General features: G+C 52.7%; 2 protein-coding genes across 5 annotated transcripts; both read left to right on the top strand.

The window, feature by feature from the left end:
- The first annotated feature begins 5,080 nt into the window (after nucleotides 1-5,080).
- On the top strand, nucleotides 5,081-6,774 carry timm10 (translocase of inner mitochondrial membrane 10 homolog (yeast)). The gene is made up of 2 exons (XM_068321473.1): nucleotides 5,081-5,295; nucleotides 6,079-6,774. The coding sequence occupies exons 1-2, from the start codon at nucleotides 5,225-5,227 to the stop codon at nucleotides 6,272-6,274; spliced, it is 267 nt and encodes an 88-aa protein (XP_068177574.1). The 5' UTR covers nucleotides 5,081-5,224; the 3' UTR covers nucleotides 6,275-6,774.
- A 1,147-nt stretch (nucleotides 6,775-7,921) lies between these two features.
- Nucleotides 7,922-19,926, top strand: unc93b1 (unc-93 homolog B1, TLR signaling regulator). Of its 4 annotated transcripts, none has more exons than XM_068321399.1 (14): nucleotides 7,922-8,134; nucleotides 8,638-8,795; nucleotides 9,046-9,187; nucleotides 11,357-11,510; nucleotides 11,581-11,742; nucleotides 12,439-12,568; nucleotides 12,702-12,795; nucleotides 13,038-13,162; nucleotides 13,403-13,585; nucleotides 13,667-13,940; nucleotides 14,016-14,137; nucleotides 14,216-14,338; nucleotides 15,075-15,298; nucleotides 19,896-19,926. In XM_068321399.1, the coding sequence occupies exons 2-14, from the start codon at nucleotides 8,688-8,690 to the stop codon at nucleotides 19,909-19,911; spliced, it is 1,857 nt and encodes a 618-aa protein (XP_068177500.1). In that variant the 5' UTR covers nucleotides 7,922-8,134; nucleotides 8,638-8,687; the 3' UTR covers nucleotides 19,912-19,926. The 4 variants fall into 4 exon arrangements, with proteins under 4 accessions (XP_068177500.1, XP_068177498.1, XP_068177501.1 ...); XM_068321397.1 differs by lacking the exon at nucleotides 19,896-19,926 and adding an exon at nucleotides 16,539-16,690; XM_068321398.1 differs by lacking the exon at nucleotides 19,896-19,926 and adding an exon at nucleotides 16,539-16,679 and having other exon boundaries at nucleotides 7,937-8,134; nucleotides 8,688-8,795.
- The last annotated feature ends 2,046 nt before the right edge of the window (nucleotides 19,927-21,972 follow it).

The raw sequence follows: 21,972 nt of genomic DNA, 5'->3' as shown, positions 1-21,972 counted from the left end.
GCCTGCTGCCTCCTGTCTCACATCGAGTCAATCGGAAGCTCTTTCTTCCGGGGAACCTGAACGCAACACGCGTCCTCCTTGTCGTTCCACGTGGCGGCCGGTAGGGGGCGCTGCTGGCGGGAACACGTTACGCAGACGGCGACAAACGTTTTAAACGATTCCTTCACTATTGAAGGAAATTCTAACGTCACGTTTAGAAACGAATATCGAAAATAAAAGACTTTTTTCCTCCAGGAACAGGTCGGAGCGGTGAGTAAATATCATGCTAATGCTCAGCTAGCTCTTTACCTGTGGTGAGAACTCACCTGTCAGTAATTAAATATCGAGTCGTACTGCTTTTTTTTTTTTTTTTTTTTTAATTCTGAGGGCCTTAAGTTGAGTAAAATGTGTGAGTTAAACACTTTAAGATATTTTACGTGCTGAATGTTTACTATTCGTATCCATCCGTTAGCTCCGTTTAGCTTTGTTAGCTTTGTTAGCTCCGTTTAGCTCCCACGTGTGAGCTCTGGTTTAAACTGAAGAAATCCTTTGCATCAAACAAGCACTTGCATGAATGACGTCAGCATGTACAACAAAATTATACAGAAAATAAATAAAAAAAACTTTTATTTGACTTAAATTTCCGCCTGACGCACGAGCTGCACGTGACGTCAGCAGGCGCTCTATGACGTGTAAAACGAGCTCTGAACATCAACACACGTTCAAAAGACGTCACAGGAGAACAAGGTGGACCCGACCCTTCACCCCTCTTCCTTCTCTTCCTCATTCACGCGGCTTACGTCACTGCTGACGTCATCACCCGAACATGTGACATGATTTTATTTCATTTTAAATTCCAACCAATCAGATCCGGGTCAGAACCGGATCCACGTGGACATGCAGACCTACAGGTGGCCCGGCTACCAGACGCACCTCCTCAGGACGCTCCAGACCCAGCAGAACGGCGCCCTGTTCTGTGACACCCTCCTGCAGGCTGAGGGTGAGTCCCCCCCCCGCCGTGACAAACCGGTGAGGTCACGTCTCCCTCAGGTCTTCTGTTTGTGTGAAGGCATCTCGGTGCCGGCCCACAGCTGCGTCCTGGCGGCGCTCAGCCCCTACCTGTCCCAGCGGCTGGCGGCGGCGGCGGCGCCCCCCTGGGGGCAGACGCTGCGGCTCCAGGTCCCCGAGGTGAAGCCGCAGACGCTGCTGAAGCTGGTGGGTCTGCTCTACTCTGGGGAGGTGGAGGTGACGGGCAGCCCGGAGCGGGACGACGTGCTGGCCGCGGCGCGCCGCTTCGGGATGGGGGGGCTGGTGGAACGACGCAGGGAGTCCGGTGAGTCCCTGAGCGCTGGAGGGGGGCCGCTGCAGGACGTCAGAGCGCCGACGGACGGGGGGTCTGAAGGACGCCGGTCCTCTGACAGCTCAACAAACCCAACGTCCACCTCAGCGTGGCCCAGCGACCCCACGCCCTTCAGGGACAACCCCAACGGCCCCCGCCAGCAGGAGGACCCGACGGAGACGGGATCAGAAGAAGGGAAAGGGAACGCCGACGGGAGCCAGTCCGGAGAGGAGAACCCTGGGGAGGAGGAGGGACGCTCCCACACGCAGGAGAAGAGAGGGCGCCCCCGCCTGGCGACCAAGAGCCTGGCGAGGATGAAACGGATGCACGCGATGGAGACCGCCAAGATCTCCATCAAGGTAGGAGGACGCTCCTGGTGGTGGGGGGCCCCGTCTGATCCGTCTTTGTGACCTTAAAAAAGTAAATGAGTCATGTTTCGTGTCGGTGGAGGCGTCCGGGTCCGGTCCAAAGGAGGCCAGGAGGATTATGGGAAAGAGACTCCCTTCAGGAGGAGGGGTTTAAGAAAGATTTGTAAATAAATATTAGAGCGGAAGCGGCTCCACACTCCAGAAATACGGTTCTTACTCGTTAAAGTCCTGATGTGTTTGGCTTCAGGCTGTTTTCTCCATCGCTGGTCGTTGGTCCGTCTCCGTGACAACGCCCCCCCCCCCCCTCACGGCGTTTCTCCTCTTTGCAGATGAAGCTGAGGAGGAGAACCCGAGGAGAGGCCTGGGAGGTGGTGAGCATCCAGGACGCAGACGGGACGCTGTCGGTGCTCGCCGCCCTCAGACAGGTCAGCGGGAACAGCCGGGTGACGGTCCTGATCCGGTGTGAATCTGGATCCGTCTGCTGCTGTGTGAACGAGAAGCGGATCAAAGTGACCCAGATTAACACGGGACGTCGTCCACAGGTGGAGCTGCCCCACGCTGTCCCCTCCGCCATCCAGCCACAGACCCCGACTGCCCCGCCTGTCGGCGCCGACCCCCATGAAGCCCCGCCTCGCCCCGCCCCCACCTGGGTCCCGCCTCCTGGACCTGCAGAGGAGCCCGACGAGCGTCTGGAGCAGCTGCTGGAGGACATCATGATCAGCCTGAACATCCTGCCCAGCCTGGAGAGGAGCTGCCGGGGGCCCCACAACCCCCAGACGGGTCCCACGTGCCCCGCCCCTCCTTCAGACGGGGGGTGGAGTGAGACACCAGCGGCAGGAAGTGGGCGTGACCAGCATCAGGAGACACACACAGGTATGTAGTTCAGACTGTTTGAGCAGTTTAGCGACGGCGTTAGCCTGACGGCATTAGCCTGATGGCGTTAGCCTGATGGCGTTAGCCTGATGGCGTTAGCCTGATGGCGTTAGCCTGATGGCGTTAGCCTAACGGCATTAGCCTGACGGCGTTAGCCTGATGGCGTTAGCCTGACGGCGTTAGCCTGACGGCGTTAGCCTGACGGCGTTAGCCTGACGGCGTTAGCCTGACGGCGTTAGCCTGACGACGTTAGCCTGACCGCCATCCTCTCGCCTGTTTGCAGGTCCCAGCATCCTCGGCGTTTCATCTGGACCGCCGGACCGCCTCATCCATCAGCTGCACCTGCGCTCTCCTGCCACACCCCCGGGGGTCATAGACGGGACGAGCCCCCGGGTAGGCGGGCCGTCCTCGCAGGACATCCTGGACTTCCTACCCCCGACCGGTGGAGACGAGGCGCCGTCTCCACGCCGCTTCTGTTCGCCCGTCATGGGGGATCTGCTGCTTCCTCCGTTTCTCTCTCCTCTGGTGAGCCAAAGGGGGGGCGCGGTTCTGCCGAGGCCGTCTGCGAGGCCCACGTGGCTCACAGAAGACCGGACACCCCCACGGTCTCCTCAGAACCAACAGACAAACCTGAACCGGAGCCCGGAGCAGCAGACGTCCAAAAGCCCCCCCAGGAGAGGAATCGGATCGGAGCCCCGGATGCAGATGGAGGCAGGGGAAGGGGGGGGGGCGACGCCTGAAGCGACGGATGACCGCAGCGAGGCGAAGGAAAGCTCTACCCCTCAACAAGGTGACGCCATGGCAACCAGAAGGAGGAACAGGAAGCCCCCCAGCCGCCCGGCGGGGGCGTCGTACGACACGGGCGTCAGCGTGAACGTCTGTTCAGTCGGCCCGTCCACCGCCAACACGCCGCCGGGGCGGAGAAAGATGGCCGCCTCGGACGCCACGCGGAGTCAGAGCCCCATCAGAACGAGAGGCTCTGTGAGAACCAATCAGACGAGCCCTGGTGACGCCACGCCCCCAGATTGTCCAGGTGAGACGGCGAAGGAACAGGAAGTCCCACCCATCAGGCGGAAAAGAGGAAGACCGCCGAAGGTGAGGCGTGAAGGAACGCCCGGACCAATCAGGGAGAAACTGAAGGATTGTGGGAAAACGGGGACGGGGCGTGAAAAACGAGACGCGGTCGTCATTCCACCGAAGAGGCCAAAGGTCGTGGTCGCGAAGGTGGACGCGGCCCCAGCGGGGAGGAGCCTCAGGAGGACGGTCACCCTGAAGCAGCTGCAGAAGCTCCTCAAGAGCCGACGCCCCAAAACGAGTCGACCCCGGAACGCTCACGCCGTCTTCAGCGCCACCGTGGACGGAAACCACAACCTGGTGTTCAGCAAGTCGGATAAAAACACGGATAACACGGATAACACGTGTAACACGGATAACACGTGTAGCAGCTCTGCTGGCGAGACCAGTTTCGTTGCTAATGAGAACCATCAGCTGTCTCCCTGTGATGTCACAGGAGGAGGGGCCACGTTGGCTCCGGGGATGGCGCCCCCAGCGGAGGAGCCTGATGAAGGTGATGTGGTGTTGGGTCGTTAGCACATGTTAGCCTAGCATCCTCGTTTCACAAGACCAGCAGAGAATGTGTGAAATTAGAACTGTGGCGCCCCCTGGTGGTGGTACCAGATCCAGAACGTACAGATTCATACAGTTTACAGAAAATTCAATCATAATAATAATAATAATAATAATAATAATAATATTATTAACAGTATAATTCCTGAACTGTATCCTGATTACTTTTTCAGCGCCTGAAGCCTCGGGTGTGGCGGTGATGGAGGCCACGCCTCTGACTGCTGGGGATGACGAAGAAAACCAGATGCCAGTGCAGCAGGGGTCTGACGCCCTGACCCCCGAACCCTCTGGATCTCATCCACCTCCTCCTCAGACCTCAGGCAGCAATCAAACAAAAGAAGAGGAGGAGGAGGAGGAGGAGCTGGTGGACGTTCTGCTTTACTCCCCAGATGAACTGTATGGGTCCAGAGGGAGGGACATGGATCTGTACAGCATAGATTTAAGTCCAGATGAAAAGGAGGAGGAGGAGGAGGAGGAGGAAGATGAGATTGACGTGACTGGAGATGAAGCAGATTAGCTTTTTTTTGCCACCTGATGTTTGCTGTAGTTTTTATGCACCGTTTATTCATGACGGTGTTTTAGTTCTTTCTTTTAGTTGATCTCCATCAGGAGATTCGTTCACATGAGAAAGATTCTAATGGATTTCCTTCAATAGGTTAAAGCACTGATTCACACCTGGGAAACATTCCCACCGTTCTTTACTTTCACTGTTTGTGTGTCAGAAACTTCCTCTGAGTCTGTTTTGTGTGTTTAAACATCACGTCTGGTTCTCTATTATAAAGAAGTCCTGAACATCCGGGGTTTTTCTCCTCTCGCCTCCCGGAGCTCATTCCGCTGCTCGCCAGCAGAGGGCGCCGTGTGCCAGCCACGGATTTGAATCTAACTTTATTGACAAGCCGGAGCGGAAGCAATGCACACGTGCTGCCCGTGAGAGCTGAAGGTTAAACCGGAGGGATTCCTCTTCTTGTCCGCCGTAGAGCGAAGCCAGGGCGGCGGGTTCGGTGTGGGGACCGGGAGCGAGCGGAACCGGAGCGGAGGCATGGATCCCGTGAAGGCGGAGCAGCTGGCGGCGGAGCTGGAGGTGGAGATGATGGCCGACATGTACAACCGGTAACAGCCGACGTGCTAACCATGCTAGCTGCTGCTAAATAATCCATCCTGCCGGTGAGGTTCGGTCCGATTTACCGGAACCGGACGAGTCAGAAAACATCCGCAGACAATAAACTAATAAATATAAATCAATAAATAGAAGTAAATAAATGTAAGGCCCTTAAAGAGTTGTAGCTAGCTGCTGCTAGCATGAGGATAGGACACCTTCATTCTTAATTTCCCTTCGGGGATTAAAAATTAATGAAATGAAATTAAAAATATTAATCTGGGTGACTTGTTTCTGTACCGATTAAACCGAAGCTGCTGTCAAATCATCAGTTTATGAACAGAAACACGTTTTTTAGGACCTATAAATTGTTCATTTTCCTCCCTAAAGCAGGTATTCCAGAGGAATCAGAACATTTATTTTATTTCCATCTGACTTAACTGAACATTCTTTCAAATAAATAAAGTTTCTGCTGAAGACGCTGTCATCACGTCACACCATGTAACTCATTCATCTGTCCGTTTCTTTAAAGATGTTTTATTACAGTATTTATACAACAGATATTTCCCAACATAGAATCTCAAGCAAAATGAAATTGTGTCCATAAGAATATAGTATTAAAATCAGGAGCCCACACCTCCCCATCCCCAGACATTAAAAAAAGCCCAAATTAACAGGATTATTTCTCTCTTGCTTGATTAAAAATAAAAAGTAGAGCCCTTTCAGACAATCCAGAGGTCATTGTACGTGTAGTGTTGGTAGTGATTCCATAAATGATCTGTCCACTTGTGACCCAGGATGACCGGCGCCTGCCACAGGAAGTGTGTCCCGCCACATTACAAGGAGGCGGAGCTGACGAAGGGCGAGTCAGTGTGTCTGGACCGCTGCGTGGCCAAATACCTGGACCTCCACGAGCGGCTGGGACGCAAGCTGACCGAGCTCTCCGTCCAGGACGAGGAGATGATGAGGAAGGCGGCGATGGGCAGCGGGTAGAGACGACGCTGCAGGGGATCGTGGGTAGTAGAGTGGTATCCGAGATGAGAGACTGCTGTTTGGATGGGGGGGGTGGATCTCCTGGAGTCAGAAAGAACTGGTATCTTTATGGTGACGTCGTGACACGTTCATGGCCGTGCTACAAACTCCAACACGGAGTTGGAGCTTGGTGCGACCGGGTGGAGCAGATTAAACTGATTTAGTGTTCTAGTCGTCCTTGGACTTTTTTTTTGAGGGTCTGGTGCGTCCCAGTCGACAGACGGACCAGTGGATCCAACGTGAATCATGTGATGTGATCAGACGCTGTTTGCTTTGGAGGTCACCTGATGGACTTGATGAACAGAGACAACCTTCGCTTGTCATGTTTGCGTTTCCATATGTAAGCAGGTTTTACTGAAACTGTGAACCCTTTATCTTCCCTCCTCCTCCACCGGTGTGCTTCATCACGCCGGAGGGGACGCGTCCCTCTGTCGTTACTCTAATAAACCATTTTATCCTAACAGGAGTCGTCTGACGTTTTACACACACACCTTTTTCTTTATTCATCACATGTAAACGATCAAAGTGCAGATGTAGAACCGGGGTCTACCTCACCGGACCAGAACAGGACAGTCGTACCTCGAGATACGAGTTACTTGAGATACGTCGCTCTGCCCCGATCTGTTCAACATCCCAACTAAAATCTGAGATGCGAGCCGAACTTCAGGACATCAGTGAGACCGGATCTCGTTCTTTACCGCGTGTTGGCGGATGGATACGACATCAGTGAGACCGGATCTCGTTCTTTACCGCGTGTTGGCGGATGGATACGACATCAGTGAGACCGGATCTCGTTCTTTACCGCGTGTTGGCGGATGGATATGACATCAGTGAGACCGGATCTCATTCTTTACCGCGTGTTGGCGGATGAATACGACATCAGTGAGACCGGATCTCGTTCTTTACCACGTGTTGGCGGATGGATACGACATCAGTGAGACCGGATCTCGTTCTTTACCGCGTGTTGGCGGATGGATACGACATCAGTGAGACCGGATCTCGTTCTTTACCGCGTGTTGGCGGACGGATACGACATCAGTGAGACCGGATCTCGTTCTTTACCACGTGTTGGCGGATGGATACGACATCAGTGAGACCGGATCTCGTTCTTTACCGCGTGATGGCGGACGGATACGACATCAGTGAGACCGGATCTCGTTCTTTACCGCGTGTTGGCGGATGGATACGACATCAGTGAGACCAGATCTCGTTCTTTACCGCGTGTTGGCGGATGGATACGACATCAGTGAGACCGGATCTCGTTCTTTACCGCGTGTTGGCGGATGGATACGACATCAGTGAGACCGGATCTCGGTCATGTTGGAGTAAAGACGTGTTTTCCCTGAGTTTAGCGTTTTTCTTCGTTCTTTATCGTTTACAGCTCTTATAGAATTGATCACAGGTAAAGTCTGTGTGTTTATTGGTTGATAAAAATAAGTTTTTTGTTCAGGACTTAAAGGCTTTTTTTAAGGGCTTGAATCGATAAAAGTGATTTCTGTTATTTTAAATGGTGAAACATTTGACGTATCTCGAGTTACGCCTGTAAGAACGTAATGTGTAATGGCGCGCATGCGCAGAAAAGAGCGCGGCTCCCCAAACAGGTGCCTGTGCCTTTAAGAGCATGTCGCCCGCGCGGCCGTGAGGAAGTGAGGAGCCTGACTTTCGTTTCCCTCGGCGGACCTTTATTTATACCTGCACCATGTTCGCGGGAAAGAGGAAGTAGAAGCTCGCGACGGGCCGAGGTCGTGTCTCCGGTCCGGGGTCCGAGTCCGGTCGAGTCTCCGGTGAAGCAGCCCGCGAGGAACCCGCGCGAGAACCCCGGTAGGTGAACGCTGACCCGCGGAGGTGTGTTGAACACGTGACCCACCGCCGGTGTTTCAGGTGTTTCAGCGGTCAGTTTCCGATCCGCGAGTGACGAAGCTGCTGTAAATGAACGGATGTGTTCAGGAGTCAGTGGACGAGTCGAGTCAGAGCTGGGGACTCGAAAACCGAACGGGTAGAGTTAACCTAGTTTTCAGGCAGCAGGAGCACATCCTCTTTTAGAACAAAGCGGGTCTAACGGAGACTAACGGGGACCCGGACAGCAGCACAACAAGTTTTATTATAGTTTATAATCGATTAAATCGGTTAAAAGTTCTTTTGTAGAAGAGAGATCATTCCTCAGATGTTTCATCTGATGATGGGATTTAAAAACATGTTACCAGTTTTGTCATCTTTTGTTATCTCCTTATTACGTCATTACGTCAACAAATGAAAATAAAAACGGTTCAAACTCCTGGAATTACAGAATTTCAGGAGTTTGAACCGTTTTCCACCGGTTTCAGAGGTGAAACAGGTGGACCCGATCAGGTGTGTGTCTGGTTGTGGCCACCAGATGGCGACAGTCGACAGAGAGGCTTTAGACCCCGCCCTGGCTCCGCCCCCTAATGGCGTCATGAACGAACTGCAGAATGTGGGGCATGACGACAACATGCAGGGACAGGTGAGCTCGTGTGTGTGTGTGTGTGTGTGTGTGTGTGTGTGTGTGTGTGTGTGTTCATATGTGTCCACCTGAAGAAATTCGTGGAAATGTTTTCACTACATTTAATTCAGGCCCCGCCCACACCATGTGGCTTCCAGAGACATGTTTTTTATTGTCCAATCAGTGATGAAATCCTGCAGGTGTTTCCTCCAGTAGATCAATAATCGATTGATTATTGATGATGTGATGATGAATCCATCCTGTCCTCCAGATGGAGGAGTTCCTCGGCCCCCAGGCGGAGTACAACGAGGAGGAGGAGGAGAGGAAGTACTACAGGAGGAAGAGGCTGGGGGTCATCAAGAACGTCCTCGCCGCCAGTGTGGGGGCGCTGATCGTCTACAGCGTCTACATGGGTGAGAGACGGGCGTGTCCTTCAACACGCGAGGGGGAGAGACGGGCGTGTCCTTCAACACGCGAGGGGGAGAGACGGGCGTGTCCTTCTACACGCGAGGGGGAGAGACGGGCGTGTCCTTCTACACGCGAGGGGGAGAGACGGGCGTGTCCTTCTACACGCGAGGGGGAGAGACGGGCGTGTCCTTCTACACGCGAGGGGGAGAGACGGGCGTGTTCTTCTACACGCGAGGGGGAGAGACGGGCGTGTCCTTCTACACGCGAGGGGGAGAGACGGGCGTGTCCTTCTACACGCGAGGGGGAGAGACGGGCGTGTCCTTCTACACGCGAGGGGGAGAGACGGGCGTGTCCTTCTACACGCGAGGGGGAGAGACGGGCGTGTCCTTCAACACGCGAGGGGGAGAGACGGGCGTGTCCTTCAACACGCGCGGGGGAGAGACGGGCGTGTCCTTCTACACGCGCGGGGGAGAGATGGGCGTGTCCTTCAACACGCGAGGGGGAGAGACGGGCGTGTCCTTCAACACGCGCGGGGGAGAGATGGGCGTGTCCTTCAACACGCGAGGGGGAGAGACGGGCGTGTCCTTCAACACGCGAGGGGGAGAGACGGGCGTGTCCTTCAACACGCGAGGGGGAGAGACGGGCGTGTCCTTCAACACGCGAGGGGGAGAGACGGGCGTGTCCTTCAACACGCGAGGGGGAGAGACGGGCGTGTCCTTCAACACGCGAGGGGGAGAGACGGGCGTGTCCTTCAACACGCGAGGGGGAGAGACGGGCGTGTCCTTCAACACGCGAGGGGGAGAGACGGGCGTGTCCTTCAACACGCGTGGGGGAGAGACGGGCATGTCCTTCAACACGCGAGGGGGAGAGACGGGCGTGTCCTTCAACACGCGCGGGGGAGAGACGGGCGTGTCCTTCTACACGCGAGGGGGAGAGACGGGCGTGTCCTTCAACACGCGAGGGGGAGAGACGGGCGTGTCCTTCTACACGCGAGGGGGAGAGACGGGCGTGTCCTTCAACACGCGCGGGGGAGAGACGGGCGTGTCCTTCTACACGCGAGGGGGAGAGACGGGCGTGTCCTTCAACACGCGAGGGGGAGAGACTGGCGTGTCCTTCAACACGCGAGGGGGAGAGACGGGCGTGTCCTTCAACACGCGAGGGGGAGAGACGGGCGTGTCCTTCAACACACGAGGGGGAGAGACGGGCGTGTCCTTCAACACGCGAGGGGGAAAGACGGGCGTGTCCTTCAACACGCGAGGGGGAGAGACGGGCGTGTCCTTCAACACGCGCGGGGGAGAGACGGGCGTGTCCTTCAACACGCGAGGGGGAGAGACGGGCGTGTCCTTCAACACGCGAGGGGGAGAGACGGGCGTGTCCTTCAACAAGTGAGGGGGAGAGACGGGCGTGTCCTTCAACACGCGAGGGGGAGAGACGGGCGTGTCCTTCAACACGCGAGGGGGAGAGACGGGCGTGTCCTTCAACACGCGAGGGGGAGAGACGGGCGTGTCCTTCAACACGCGCGGGGGAGAGACGGGCGTGTCCTTCAACACGCGCGGGGGAGAGACGGGCGTGTCCTTCAACACGCGCGGGGGAGAGACGGGCGTGTCCTTCAACACGCGAGGGGGAGAGACCGGCGTGTCCTTCAACACGCGAGGGGGAGAGACGGGCGTGTCCTTCAACACGCGCGGGGGAGAGACGGGCGTGTCCTTCAACACGCGAGGGGGAGAGACGGGCGTGTCCTTCAACACGCGAGGGGGAGAGACGGGCGTGTCCTTCAACAAGCGAGGGGGAGAGACGGGCGTGTCCTTCAACACGCGAGGGGGAGAGACGGGCGTGTCCTTCAACACGCGCGGGGGAGAGACGGGCGTGTCCTTTATACACCTTAAAAGAATTAAATGGGTGAGTTCTGGATGTGGGCGTGGCGATGGGCGTGTCCTTTGAAGCGTTTACACAGGCGGGTTGTGGGTGTGGGCGGGGTGATGGGCGTGTCCTTTGAAGCGTTTACACAGGCGGGTTGTGGGTGTGGGCGGGGCGATGGGCGTGTCCTTTGAAGCGTTTACACAGGCGGGTTGTGGGTGGGCGTGGTGATGGGCGTGTCCTTTGAAGCGTTTGCACAGGCGGGTTGTGGGTGGGCGGGGCGATGGGCGTGTCCCTGACCCTGCGTGCCCCTGCAGGCCTGCTGCAGATGCAGCTCCTCCTCCACTACGACATGACCTACCGGGAGGTGAAGTACAGCAACCTGGGCCTGGAGGACATCGACCGCAAGATGCTGATGGGCATCAACGTCACGCCCATCGTGGGCCTGCTGTACACGCCCATCCTCATCAGGTACACGCCCACTCAGGTACGGCGTCGGGTCGCGTCTCCGCTCCGCGTGACTCCGCCCATGTGTCCGTAGGTTTCTGGGCACCAAGTGGATGATGTTCCTGGCTTCAGGAGTCTACGCCCTCTTCGTCTCCACCAATTACTGGGAGCGTTACTACACTCTGGTTCCATCGGCCGTCGCCATCGGGGCAGCCATCGTGCCGCTCTGGGCGTCTCTGGGGAATTACATCACCAGGTAGGAGCAGAACCCCCACAGGTGCGTTAGTCCACCACATGTCTCCACAACCGTTCAGATAGACAGATGGACCAACAAGCACATGACTCAGGCAGCAGAGGGGGTGGAATGAGATGACGACCTTGACCTTGAGAAAACTAGGTCAAGGTCAAATTTCCACTTTTATACCTTTTGAGGTACACGTCTCTGAAGCCTGAAGAGATACAATCACTAAGCAAAAAGGAACATTTCCAGGAAGCCAGAGGCACAAACGTGTGGGTCGGGGTCAAATGTTGGATTCAGGGGGGTCGCAGGATGTTGGTCTCTGACTGCCTTGTTTTCACTGAGGTCTGGAGAACAAACGTGACCCCACAGAAAACCTCCAAACGTCAGACGAAGACGGGAGGTTGTCGTGAAGGGAAGCGATCGGACGTTCAGGCTGGAGCGTCGGCGTCGAAACGCTTTGACAGCGTTTGTTTACAGCGAGAGGCAGCCATTAAAACATCCACTGTTTCCCACAATGCTCCAGTGTTCAGCTGCTTCGTTTATGAAGGTTATCTCTATGACATCACGTCACCTGGGGGAGGAGATCCCCCCAGGTGACGTCCAGCGGTGTTTCAGTGAAGGAGATGAGACCTCAGGTCTTTACACGCGTCGCCGCCGCTGTGACGCGTTGGCGACGCGTTGGCCGTGACGCCGTCACGTCTCCGCCCACAGGATGGCGCAGCAGTACTACGAGTACGTCCACTACAGGGAGGAGCACGTCCAGGAGCAGAAGAAGCCTCCTAAGGGGGCGTGTCACCGCTACGTCATCGTCTTCCAGGCCATCTTCAACATCATCTTCCACGTGAGTCTGAGCCGAGTCCTCGTGTCACGTCCTTCAAGTCTGAGCAGCTGAAGAAACGAGTGACCCTCCTCTTCCTCCTCCTCCTCTTCCTCCTCCTCCTCCTCCTCCTCCTCCTCCTCCTCCTCATCATCAGCTGAGCTTCATCTTTGCCGAGTTCCCCATGAAGTTTGTCCTCAACGGGTACCTGCATGAGAACAGCCACGTTCTCCACGGCGTCAAGACCTGTGGTAAAGACGCCGCGTCTGTCCGTCACCACACAGTGATGTCATCACTCAGCTGATGATGTCACAGTGTGATGATGTCATTGTGGTTGGGGACCTCTGGTGTAGTAGACAGCGAGGTGCTGGAGGGGACATCTGTTGACATTTATGAAACAAACCTCTTTTCCTCCCGTTGTTTCCTCTCCATCGGCGGGTTCCTCCTCCTCTTCCTCCTCCTCCTCCTCTTCCTTCTCCTCCTCCTCCTCCAGGAGCCAACATCAGCGGCCTGATCCCCGGTCTGAACACCACGGTGCTGACCAGCCTCCCTCGCTCCATGCTCCTCATCCAGGTGGAGAGCGTCCTCATGGGCTTCTCCTTCCTCGCCATGATCATAGTAAGAGCAAAAAGCTGCCAGCAGGGGGCAGCGCAGCAAACTCTGGACGAACACGCCTTCAGGAGGCGACGTCAGAGTCCCTGACGGGGACGTCGGAGGGTTTCTGTGACACAGGAGGTGTTTTGATAAAAAAAAAGAAGTTTAAGATGAATAAAACGTAAAAAGGATGATTTTCTTTGGGGAATTTTATTAAAGGAGCTTAAAGAGAGGAAGTGTTTTAACCCGGTATTCTGACCCCAGTTCCTGGTGCTGTGCGGCGCCGCCTACCGGCCGACGGAGGAGATCGACCTGCGCAGCATCGGCTGGGGCAACATCTTCCAACTGCCCTTCAAGCACCTGAGGGACTACCGCCTGCGTCTGCTCTGCCCCTTCTTCGTCTACAGTGGCTTCGAAGTGCTGTTCGCCGTCAACGGCATCTCACTGGTAACTGAAGGGAGGGGCTTCCTGTTGGGGACAGGAAGCTGACGACACGCGCCTTCACGAGCCCCCCTCCCCTGTCTGCAGTCGTACGGCGTCTGCGTTCTGGGCCTGAAGAAGCTCTGGCTGCTGCTCAGCGTCTACGGCCTGTCCTGCTCCGTCTGCTCCGCCCTCTCCCTCTGCATGCTCCGCCTCCCCCGCTGGCTGTGCCTGGCGGGGGGGTCCGGCGTGCAGGCGGTGCTGCTGGTGGCGTTGCTGGCGCTGCCCCTGCGCCCCAACCAGCCGGAGTACCAGGGGCCCCTGCTGGTGATCTCTGTGCTGTGGGGGCTGGGGACCGCCCTGAACAAGACGGGCATCAGCAGTGAGTACCAGCTGTGGTTGGGGGGGTGGATGTTTGCCCCCCCCAGTTTGACCAGCCCCTCCGTTTGCGGTGCAGTTCTGCTGGGGATGCTGTACGCGGAGGAGAAGGAGCGGCTGGACTTCGTCTTCACCATCTACCACTGGTGGCAGGCCGTCGCCATCTTCATCGTCTACCTGTGGGCCGACCTGCCCATGAGGGTATGTGTGTGAGGGGGGGGGTTCGCTTTGACGTGCACTAGTATGACCTTCCTCCACCCATGTGTGCCCCCCCCCCAGGCTAAACTGGCCATCCTATTGGCCACCCTGCTGCTGGCGTGCTACTGCTACTGGGTGATGGAGCGCCGTCTGGCCAGGAAGAAGTCCTACCGGCTGCCTCGCATCCCGCGGCCCCGGCACAAGGTGAGGGACGGCTCCGTGGAACCGGTCCTGGACCCCCCCGGTGGAGACAACCAGCCGGGACACACCCGTCGTTGGGGGTCTCTGGACGAGTGTCTGTAGGGGGGGGGTAACTCACTGGCTGCCAAAGACGCCTCCAGACATTGACTCTCTGGGGGACACTCTCCAATCGTCATGGCGACGGATCCAGTGCCGGAGCAGAGGATGGACATCAGAGGACGAGTCGGCTTACGATGGTACAAACTAGAGTGTCGCTCTGAGCAAAGCATCATGGGATCGGCAGCCGATGGGTGTAGGAGGTTGGTTTTTGGGTCCTGTGGGTGTCACAAACCCCAGGAGGCAGGTGATGGGGCTCTCTTGGCCCACACAGGGCTATCTGCCCCTCTGTAAGTCTCTGTTACCCTGGGAGACCCTGGAAGGGGTTCCACCAAGGTTTTGCTGGGGTGGGGTGACCCTGGTGACCCTGGAGGAGGTAGGTGGGTCAGATCTGACTCCTCCCGGTGACTCATGAGCTACCAGACCGCCTCAGGTCCAGGACCAGAGCCGTCAGCTGATTGGAGGATGGGGGAGCGACCGGCTGACGTCCCTTTAACTCCCCCCTCTCTGTCCGTCAGACGGCTCCGTCACCGCGGACGCCGGCAGCTTTTGATGACATCATCGTGTTCCGTTGCGTTCGCGCCGTCGGCTCCAGGGCGGACGATTTACCCCCCCCTCACTCTAACATCCTCTGTGTCCGCAGGTCAAAGGTTACCGCTACCTGGAGGAAGACGACTCCGATGAGTCCGACTCCGAGAAAAGTGAGGAGGAGGAGGAGGAGGAAGGGCGTGGGGAGGAGGTGATGGGAGCCCGTGACGGGGAGCGAGAAGACTCACCCGGACCCCGGAGGAGAGACACGGCGTGCCACCGGCGCCGACGGGACGACGCCGGCGTGGGGGAGGGAGAGCGGGAGGAGCGTGAGGGCGGGTGAGTGGGGGGGGGACGCGCGGCGGATATTTTCCTGTTCAAAAGCTCTGATTGCATGTTTATTTATAATCTAACTGGAACGACGGGCGTGACGGTTTGACGCGTCGGCGCCGACCAGCAGCATCAGAGCAATCAGAGTTTGGTGGGTACAGCTGATAATTGTAGAGGACGCAGCAGCTTTTGTACTCCGTCAGGTAGAACATCTACCTCTGAACAGGGAACTGATTTTAGCTTCAAAAGAAAACGAAACAAAAAGAACTGAAAGAAAAAGAAAGGAATTGATTTGTGAGTCCAGGCTGGACGTGAGGCGACTTCTGAGTGGTTTCTTTTGGTCTGATCCTGCTGGATGTGAGCGGCGTGGAAACGGCTTCAGTTGGATTTAATCCCGTCGTTCATTCAGTTTTTATTAAACGTGTGCTGATTATTTCTTTATTTAATCAAGAATCCTTCATTTTACATCAAGACATGATTTTTTTTGATCAATTCCCAAAGTGAATTAAAGTCTTTTTGTGTCTCCAGAGGTGTGAGTTGGTGACGCTCAGCTTGAAAAACATTTTATTTCTGCATTTAGCAGTGGACCGTCAAAATAAGACCATGAATAAAAAAAAACAGTAAATCCATCAGACTTTTAATTGATAGACAATCAGAGCTTCATATTTATATCATGTTGGAGACTCACAAGCTGTAAATAACGTTCCATTCTTTAGATCATGTGTAAGACAATCTGCTGCAGACGCTTCTCAGAATAAACGTTTACTCTGACCATACGTGAAGTATTTGTGTGGTTAATGTTAAACGGGTCGTTACAGATCGTCATGTTTCCATCTGAAGCGTTTGGTGTTTCAGCTGCTGAGAAGCTCAATGAATAAAAGATTGAAGCTGAAGATTCACCAACGCAGGATGAAGACGCAGTGTCTTCGTCACTTCCTGTTTGTGCTTGATTAAAAAAAAAAACTCGAGAGAATCAGACGTCTGATCCGTCTCCCCCCTCCAGCAGTGAGACAGAGGGGGGAGGCGGATCAGTGAGTGTTTACTTGAGCCAGACGTTCATTAAGGAACCGATCAATAACCGATCAACGACAGACGGTCTGATCACCTCCACTCTGAAAACTTATCGACCAATCAGAGCGTGACGCGTGGTGGACAGGAAGAGGAAACGACAGCTGGAGAGGAGCGTCTAGACCTCCATCAGGTCCCCCCAGCCTGCCGGGGCATTAAGTGCTCCTCTTCTCCTCCTCAGGCCAGGAATAGCACGCCCCCCCCCCTCCAGGGAGGATCTGTGCTCATCAGGTCTGGTTGGAGTGAACTATTGAAGCCATCCATCAGCACTGCTGAGCCCCCACACGGCTGTCCGTCCTGGGGTGTTCAGAGGAGCTCCAACCCCCCCAGAGGAGTCACCGGCAGATGGCCGCTCCATGTTTACGGAGGAGGACGGACGGATAAAACGGGATGTATGACATGCAGTGGATAAAAATAAAGGGGGGGGTGGACTGAGTAAAACCAGAGTCAACCTCCTGATGGACGCGACCGAGACGTTAATAGAATTTAATAGAAATAAAAGTCTCTCTGGACCCATGAGGCTGTCGACTCAGCAGAGTCCAGACAGGTGGGGGTGGGGGGTCATTCAACAAAGTCAGCAGTACCATCATATAGCCAAACTCAAGGCCTGGGGGCCAAATGTGGCCCTCCACATCATTTAATGTGGCCTGCGAGAGCATAAAGGGTCAGTGTCTAAAAATAAATAGGTCAAAAGTGTGCTTTGAGCCAAAACTACATTTCCCACAATGCAGCAGTTCAGCCCATTTGAACTCTGACTAAACGTTGTGAACAAAGTTAATGTCCTGACTTGTGTCTGATGTTATTTTTCTTTATTGATTTTGTTATTAACTAGAATAATAAATTCAGTTATTTAACATTAAGGAGTAGTTACATTTAGTTACATTACACTGAGTTACATTTAGTTACATTTATTAGTTACATTAAGGAGTAGTTACATTTAGTTACATTACACTGAGTTACATTTAGTTACATTTATTAGTTACATTAAGGAGTAGTTACATTTAGTTACATTACACTGAGTTACATTTAGTTACATTTATTAGTTACATTAAGGAGTAGTTACATTTAGTTACATTACACTGAGTTACATTTAGTTACATTTATTAGTTACATTAAGGAGTAGTTACATTTAGTTACATTACACTGAGTTACATTTAGTTACATTTATTAGTTACATTAAGGAGTAGTTACATTTAGTTACATTACACTGAGTTACATTTAGTTACATTTATTAGTTACATGTGGTCCTTTGAATGAGGATTATTCAGTAAAATCATCATTAGTCAATAATTATCGTCAAACGGACTGAGTGTCACTCAGGAAACCCACAGAGGAACTTATTGTCTCGTCTCTGAATGGAATCATCCTCTAGTCCATCAATAACATCAAAAGAGCAGCGGTTGCCACAGCAACGCCACCCCGTCCTTCCACCGGTCTCATGCGTGCATCTATGTTCAGCGTCATACATGTGTGGGAACACACGTATGGGAACACAACAAAGGACACCGAGGCCCCCCCGAGGTCAAATTTCAACTTTATACACTCAGGAACCGGATAAGATAGGAAGACGAGGGAGAAGGCCAGTGTGAGTAAGACCATAGATCAAAGCTATTGCCTTGATCTATGACAGTGGGGCAGGGTAACATTTTGAATTCAGGGGTGTCGCGGGATGTCAGTCTGTGACTGCCAGGCTCTAGTTTTACTTGTGATCAAGCCGTCCTGCTTCCTCGTCCTGCTGGGGTTTGACTCCATCCCGTCCAGAGTGTTGCTTTTGTTTGTTCCTTCACATTATTTTAATTGCTTCTATCTGAGTTTATTTCCGCTTTTAACTTATTTCATTGTATTTTATTTGATATTTTATTTATTTGCATTATGCATCTGTTGCGTTTTTTATTTTTGTATTGACTGTGCAGCACTTTGTAAACCTTGTGTTAACTTAAATCGTGCTACAGAAATGAAGTGGGTTAGATTCTACCGTGTGTGACGAGGGAATGGATGGGGTGCGTCCCCTGAGGGTGGGCCGCGGCCCGTGAGGAGCCCGTTCTGATGCACCCACCCACCCGGAAATCCAGGCACACATAATGAAGCGCACCCACACTGCTGTGAGCAGATAGGAGGTGATTTCACCATTAGGCCACATCATGGTGAAGTGATGCTTTCATGCTGCCCATTTGCATCGAGTGCGACAGAAGCAGGAAGTTTAGCGCCTGAGCGAATCACAGGACGCCTTCACCGCAGGAAAGTCCAAAAGGGACGAGGAAAATGGGTTTGGTTGGAGGACAGGAAGCTCTTTCCTCACAAACTTCCTCAGAGTTCCACCGAAGTTCGATAATCTGAAGATTGGCAGAAGTCTCTCGTGGTCACGCTCCGCCGCGGCGGGGCCCTCCTCCTGGAGACCAAGGGTCAGGAAGCAGCGGGGCCGGGGGTCGACGTGACACGTTTGTCCTGCTCATCCTGACGTCTAACTTCTGTTTCCTCCTTCCTCCTCCTCCTTCCTCCTCCTCCTTCCTCCTCCTCCTTCCTCTTCCTCCTCCTCCTCCTTCCTCCTCCTCCTTCCTCTTCCTCCTCCTCCTCCTCCTTCCTCCTCCTCCTTTCTCCTCCTCCTCCTCCTTCCTCCTCCTCCTTCCTCTTCCTCCTCCTCCTCCTTCCTCCTCCTCCTTCCTCTTCCTCATCATCTCTATCTCAACATTTCCTTGAACAGGCATTTCAATGAGTTGGGCGCCCGTTGCCCCCAGACGCAGTCCATCAGGCTCACCCGTGATGTGCACCCACACGTGGGCTACGTCACGCCCCCCCCCCACGTGAACCCCACTGAGGGCGAGGAGGACAGGGATTGGACAGGAGATGCTGGAGGAGGAGGAGGAGGAGGAGGGGAAACAGCGTAATGTTTCCTCCTCTGTCCCAAAGTCTCTGGGAGGTTGGAGTGCAGGAGGGGGGGGTTGGGGGTGTTATTTTTAGCTGCTCCAACGTAATCCAGAGACCGTTGAAAAGCCATTCCAGTGGAAGGAGGAGATAATCACACACATCGTCAGGATTACATCGCATTCTAATCAACATTTGTTCTCCCTCCTGCGCTGTATCGGTCCATCAGCATCCCCCCCCCCCAGCTTGTTTTCCAGCCTCAGCCCCCAGTGTTAGCCGAATTTCACTCTTCTCAGATCCTGCAGCCACGACGACCCCGGCCCCAGCAAGGCAGTCAGAGACTGTAACATCCCGTGACACCCCTGAATTCAGCGTTGTCCCCCGACCTACACACCTCTGTGCCTCTGGCTTCCTGAAAATGTTGCTTTTGGTTTCGTGATCGCCTCCCTGAATATTACGCCTTTTGTTTCGTCTTTCTATCTGATCCGGTTCTGACATACGTGCAAAAAAATGTACAAAAAGTTGAAATTTGACCTTGACCTAGATTTCTAGTTTCTAGTCTAGTTTTCTCAAGGTCAAGGTCATCATCTCATTTTCATCCCCCTTGCTCCCCGAGTAATGTGCTCATCCTGATTTAGCATCTTCTGTTAGCATGTTTATCCTATCTCTTTAACAGTAACGCCTCGCTGTGACAGAGAAACGCCGGTTCATCGGCTGACTCGACAGTTCTCCTCGTCTCCTCGTCTCCTCGTCTCCTCGTCTCCTCGTCTCCTCGTCTCCGGAGAGACGTCCAGCATCCTTCAGATTATTGTTGTTTCCACGGCCCACTGCTTTCCTCTCGCAGCGCTCATCAACCCAGTTTAAGGCCTCAGCAAGAATCCGTCTGAAACAACAGAACCCGAGCCAGCGAGCCGCCGCGGGACACGTTCCAGCTGGGAGTTACCAGCGTAGAAATATGAAGAGAAAAAAACCATTCGGCTGCATAACCTTTAAATCCAGGTAACGAAACATTCTGGCTAGGTAGCATAGCAGCCTAGCTTAAGATAGACATGTTTAAATGTATGAATCTATGTAGAAGAAAGCATTTTGCTTTGCTGTCTGTTCCTGCATGACAGACCTATTCAAATCTATTCAAGATTCAAAATAAACTTTATTATCATCTGAATCGGTACAGAACAGAATGACATTGGGATGCATTCAGGTCCCCGGAACTCTAATAACTTTGGTGTGAAAATGTACATAAAGGAGACCTGGATGCTGCATGTAACTACTCCTTAATGTAACTAATAAATGTAACTAAATGTAACTACTCCTTAATGTAACTAATAAATGTAACTAAATGTAACTACTCCTTAATGTAACTAATAAATGTAACTAAATGTAACTCAGTGTAATGTAACTAAATGTAACTACTCCTTAATGTAACTAATAAATGTAACTAAATGTAACTCAGTGTAATGTAACTAAATGTAACTACTCCTTAATGTAACTAATAAATGTAACTAAATGTAACTCAGTGTAATGTAACTAAATGTAACTACTCCTTAATGTAACTAATAATGTAACTAAATGTAACTCAGTGTAATGTAACTAAATGTAACTACTCCTTAATTGGGTTCGGGTTAGGATTGGGTTCGGATTAGGATTGGGTTCGGATTAGGATTGGGTTCGGATTAGGATTGGGTTCGGATTAGGATTGGGTTCAGATTAGGATTGGAGATCTGTCCACTCAACAAACGTCTGTTCCCTTCAGTCAGTCAATAAAAGTGCATCTTCTCTGAGACAGGACACTTTTATTAAGTTAGTGAAGAATCGACGCCTCACAGGACTTCTTTTTGTTAAAGCACATCTTGAGATGAGTCACAGTTGCTATTGCTAAATTCACGGTGTTATCTCTCAACATAATGGCTGCTGAGGAGATGCAATGGATTTATATTGATGGAAACAATTTAGACCCACATTGTAAATGTGTGCCAGAAGAAAGCACCACTGCACTTTGTCTGAAGCCGCACATCATCTCTTAATGATTTCATGCATTGTTTATCATCCTTGGAGAGAATACTGATGGCTGCTGCGGTCTGGAAACGTCAGCACCAAATGCACGTTTATTTTTGGTTCATGTTTCCATTGTATAAAATAAAGCCAGTCATTCACGGTTTGCTCCTTTCCCCAAAGTGTACAAAAATATCAGCGATGTCATCCATCGGGGGGCAAACTCATTTTCACTGGGGGCCACATCAGCATAACGCTGTCCTCAAAGGGCCAGATGTAACTAATAAATGTAACTAAATGTAACTCAGTGTAATGTAACTAAATGTAACTACTCCTTAATGTAACTAATAAATGTAACTAAATGTAACTCAGTGTAATGTAACTAAATGTAACTACTCCTTAATGTAACTAATAAATGTAACTAAATGTAACTCAGTGTAATGTAACTAAATGTAACTACTCCTTAATGTAACTAATAAATGTAACTAAATGCAACTCAGTGTAATGTAACTAAATGTAACTACTCCTTAATGTAACTAATAAATGTAACTAAATGTAACTCAGTGTAATGTAACTAAATGTAACTACTCCTTAATGTAACTAATAAATGTAACTAAATGTAACTCAGTGTAATGTAACTAAATGTAACTACTCCTTAATGTAACTAATAAATGTAACTAAATGTAACTCAGTGTAATGTAACTAAATGTAACTACTCCTTAATGTAACTAATAAATGTAACTAAATGTAACTCAGTGTAA

The sequence above is a fragment of the Antennarius striatus genome, chromosome 8 (genome assembly GCF_040054535.1).
Source record: "Antennarius striatus isolate MH-2024 chromosome 8, ASM4005453v1, whole genome shotgun sequence".
In the NCBI taxonomy this organism is placed as follows: domain Eukaryota; kingdom Metazoa; phylum Chordata; class Actinopteri; order Lophiiformes; family Antennariidae; genus Antennarius; species Antennarius striatus.
This window is presented reverse-complemented; position numbering and strand designations above follow the sequence as displayed.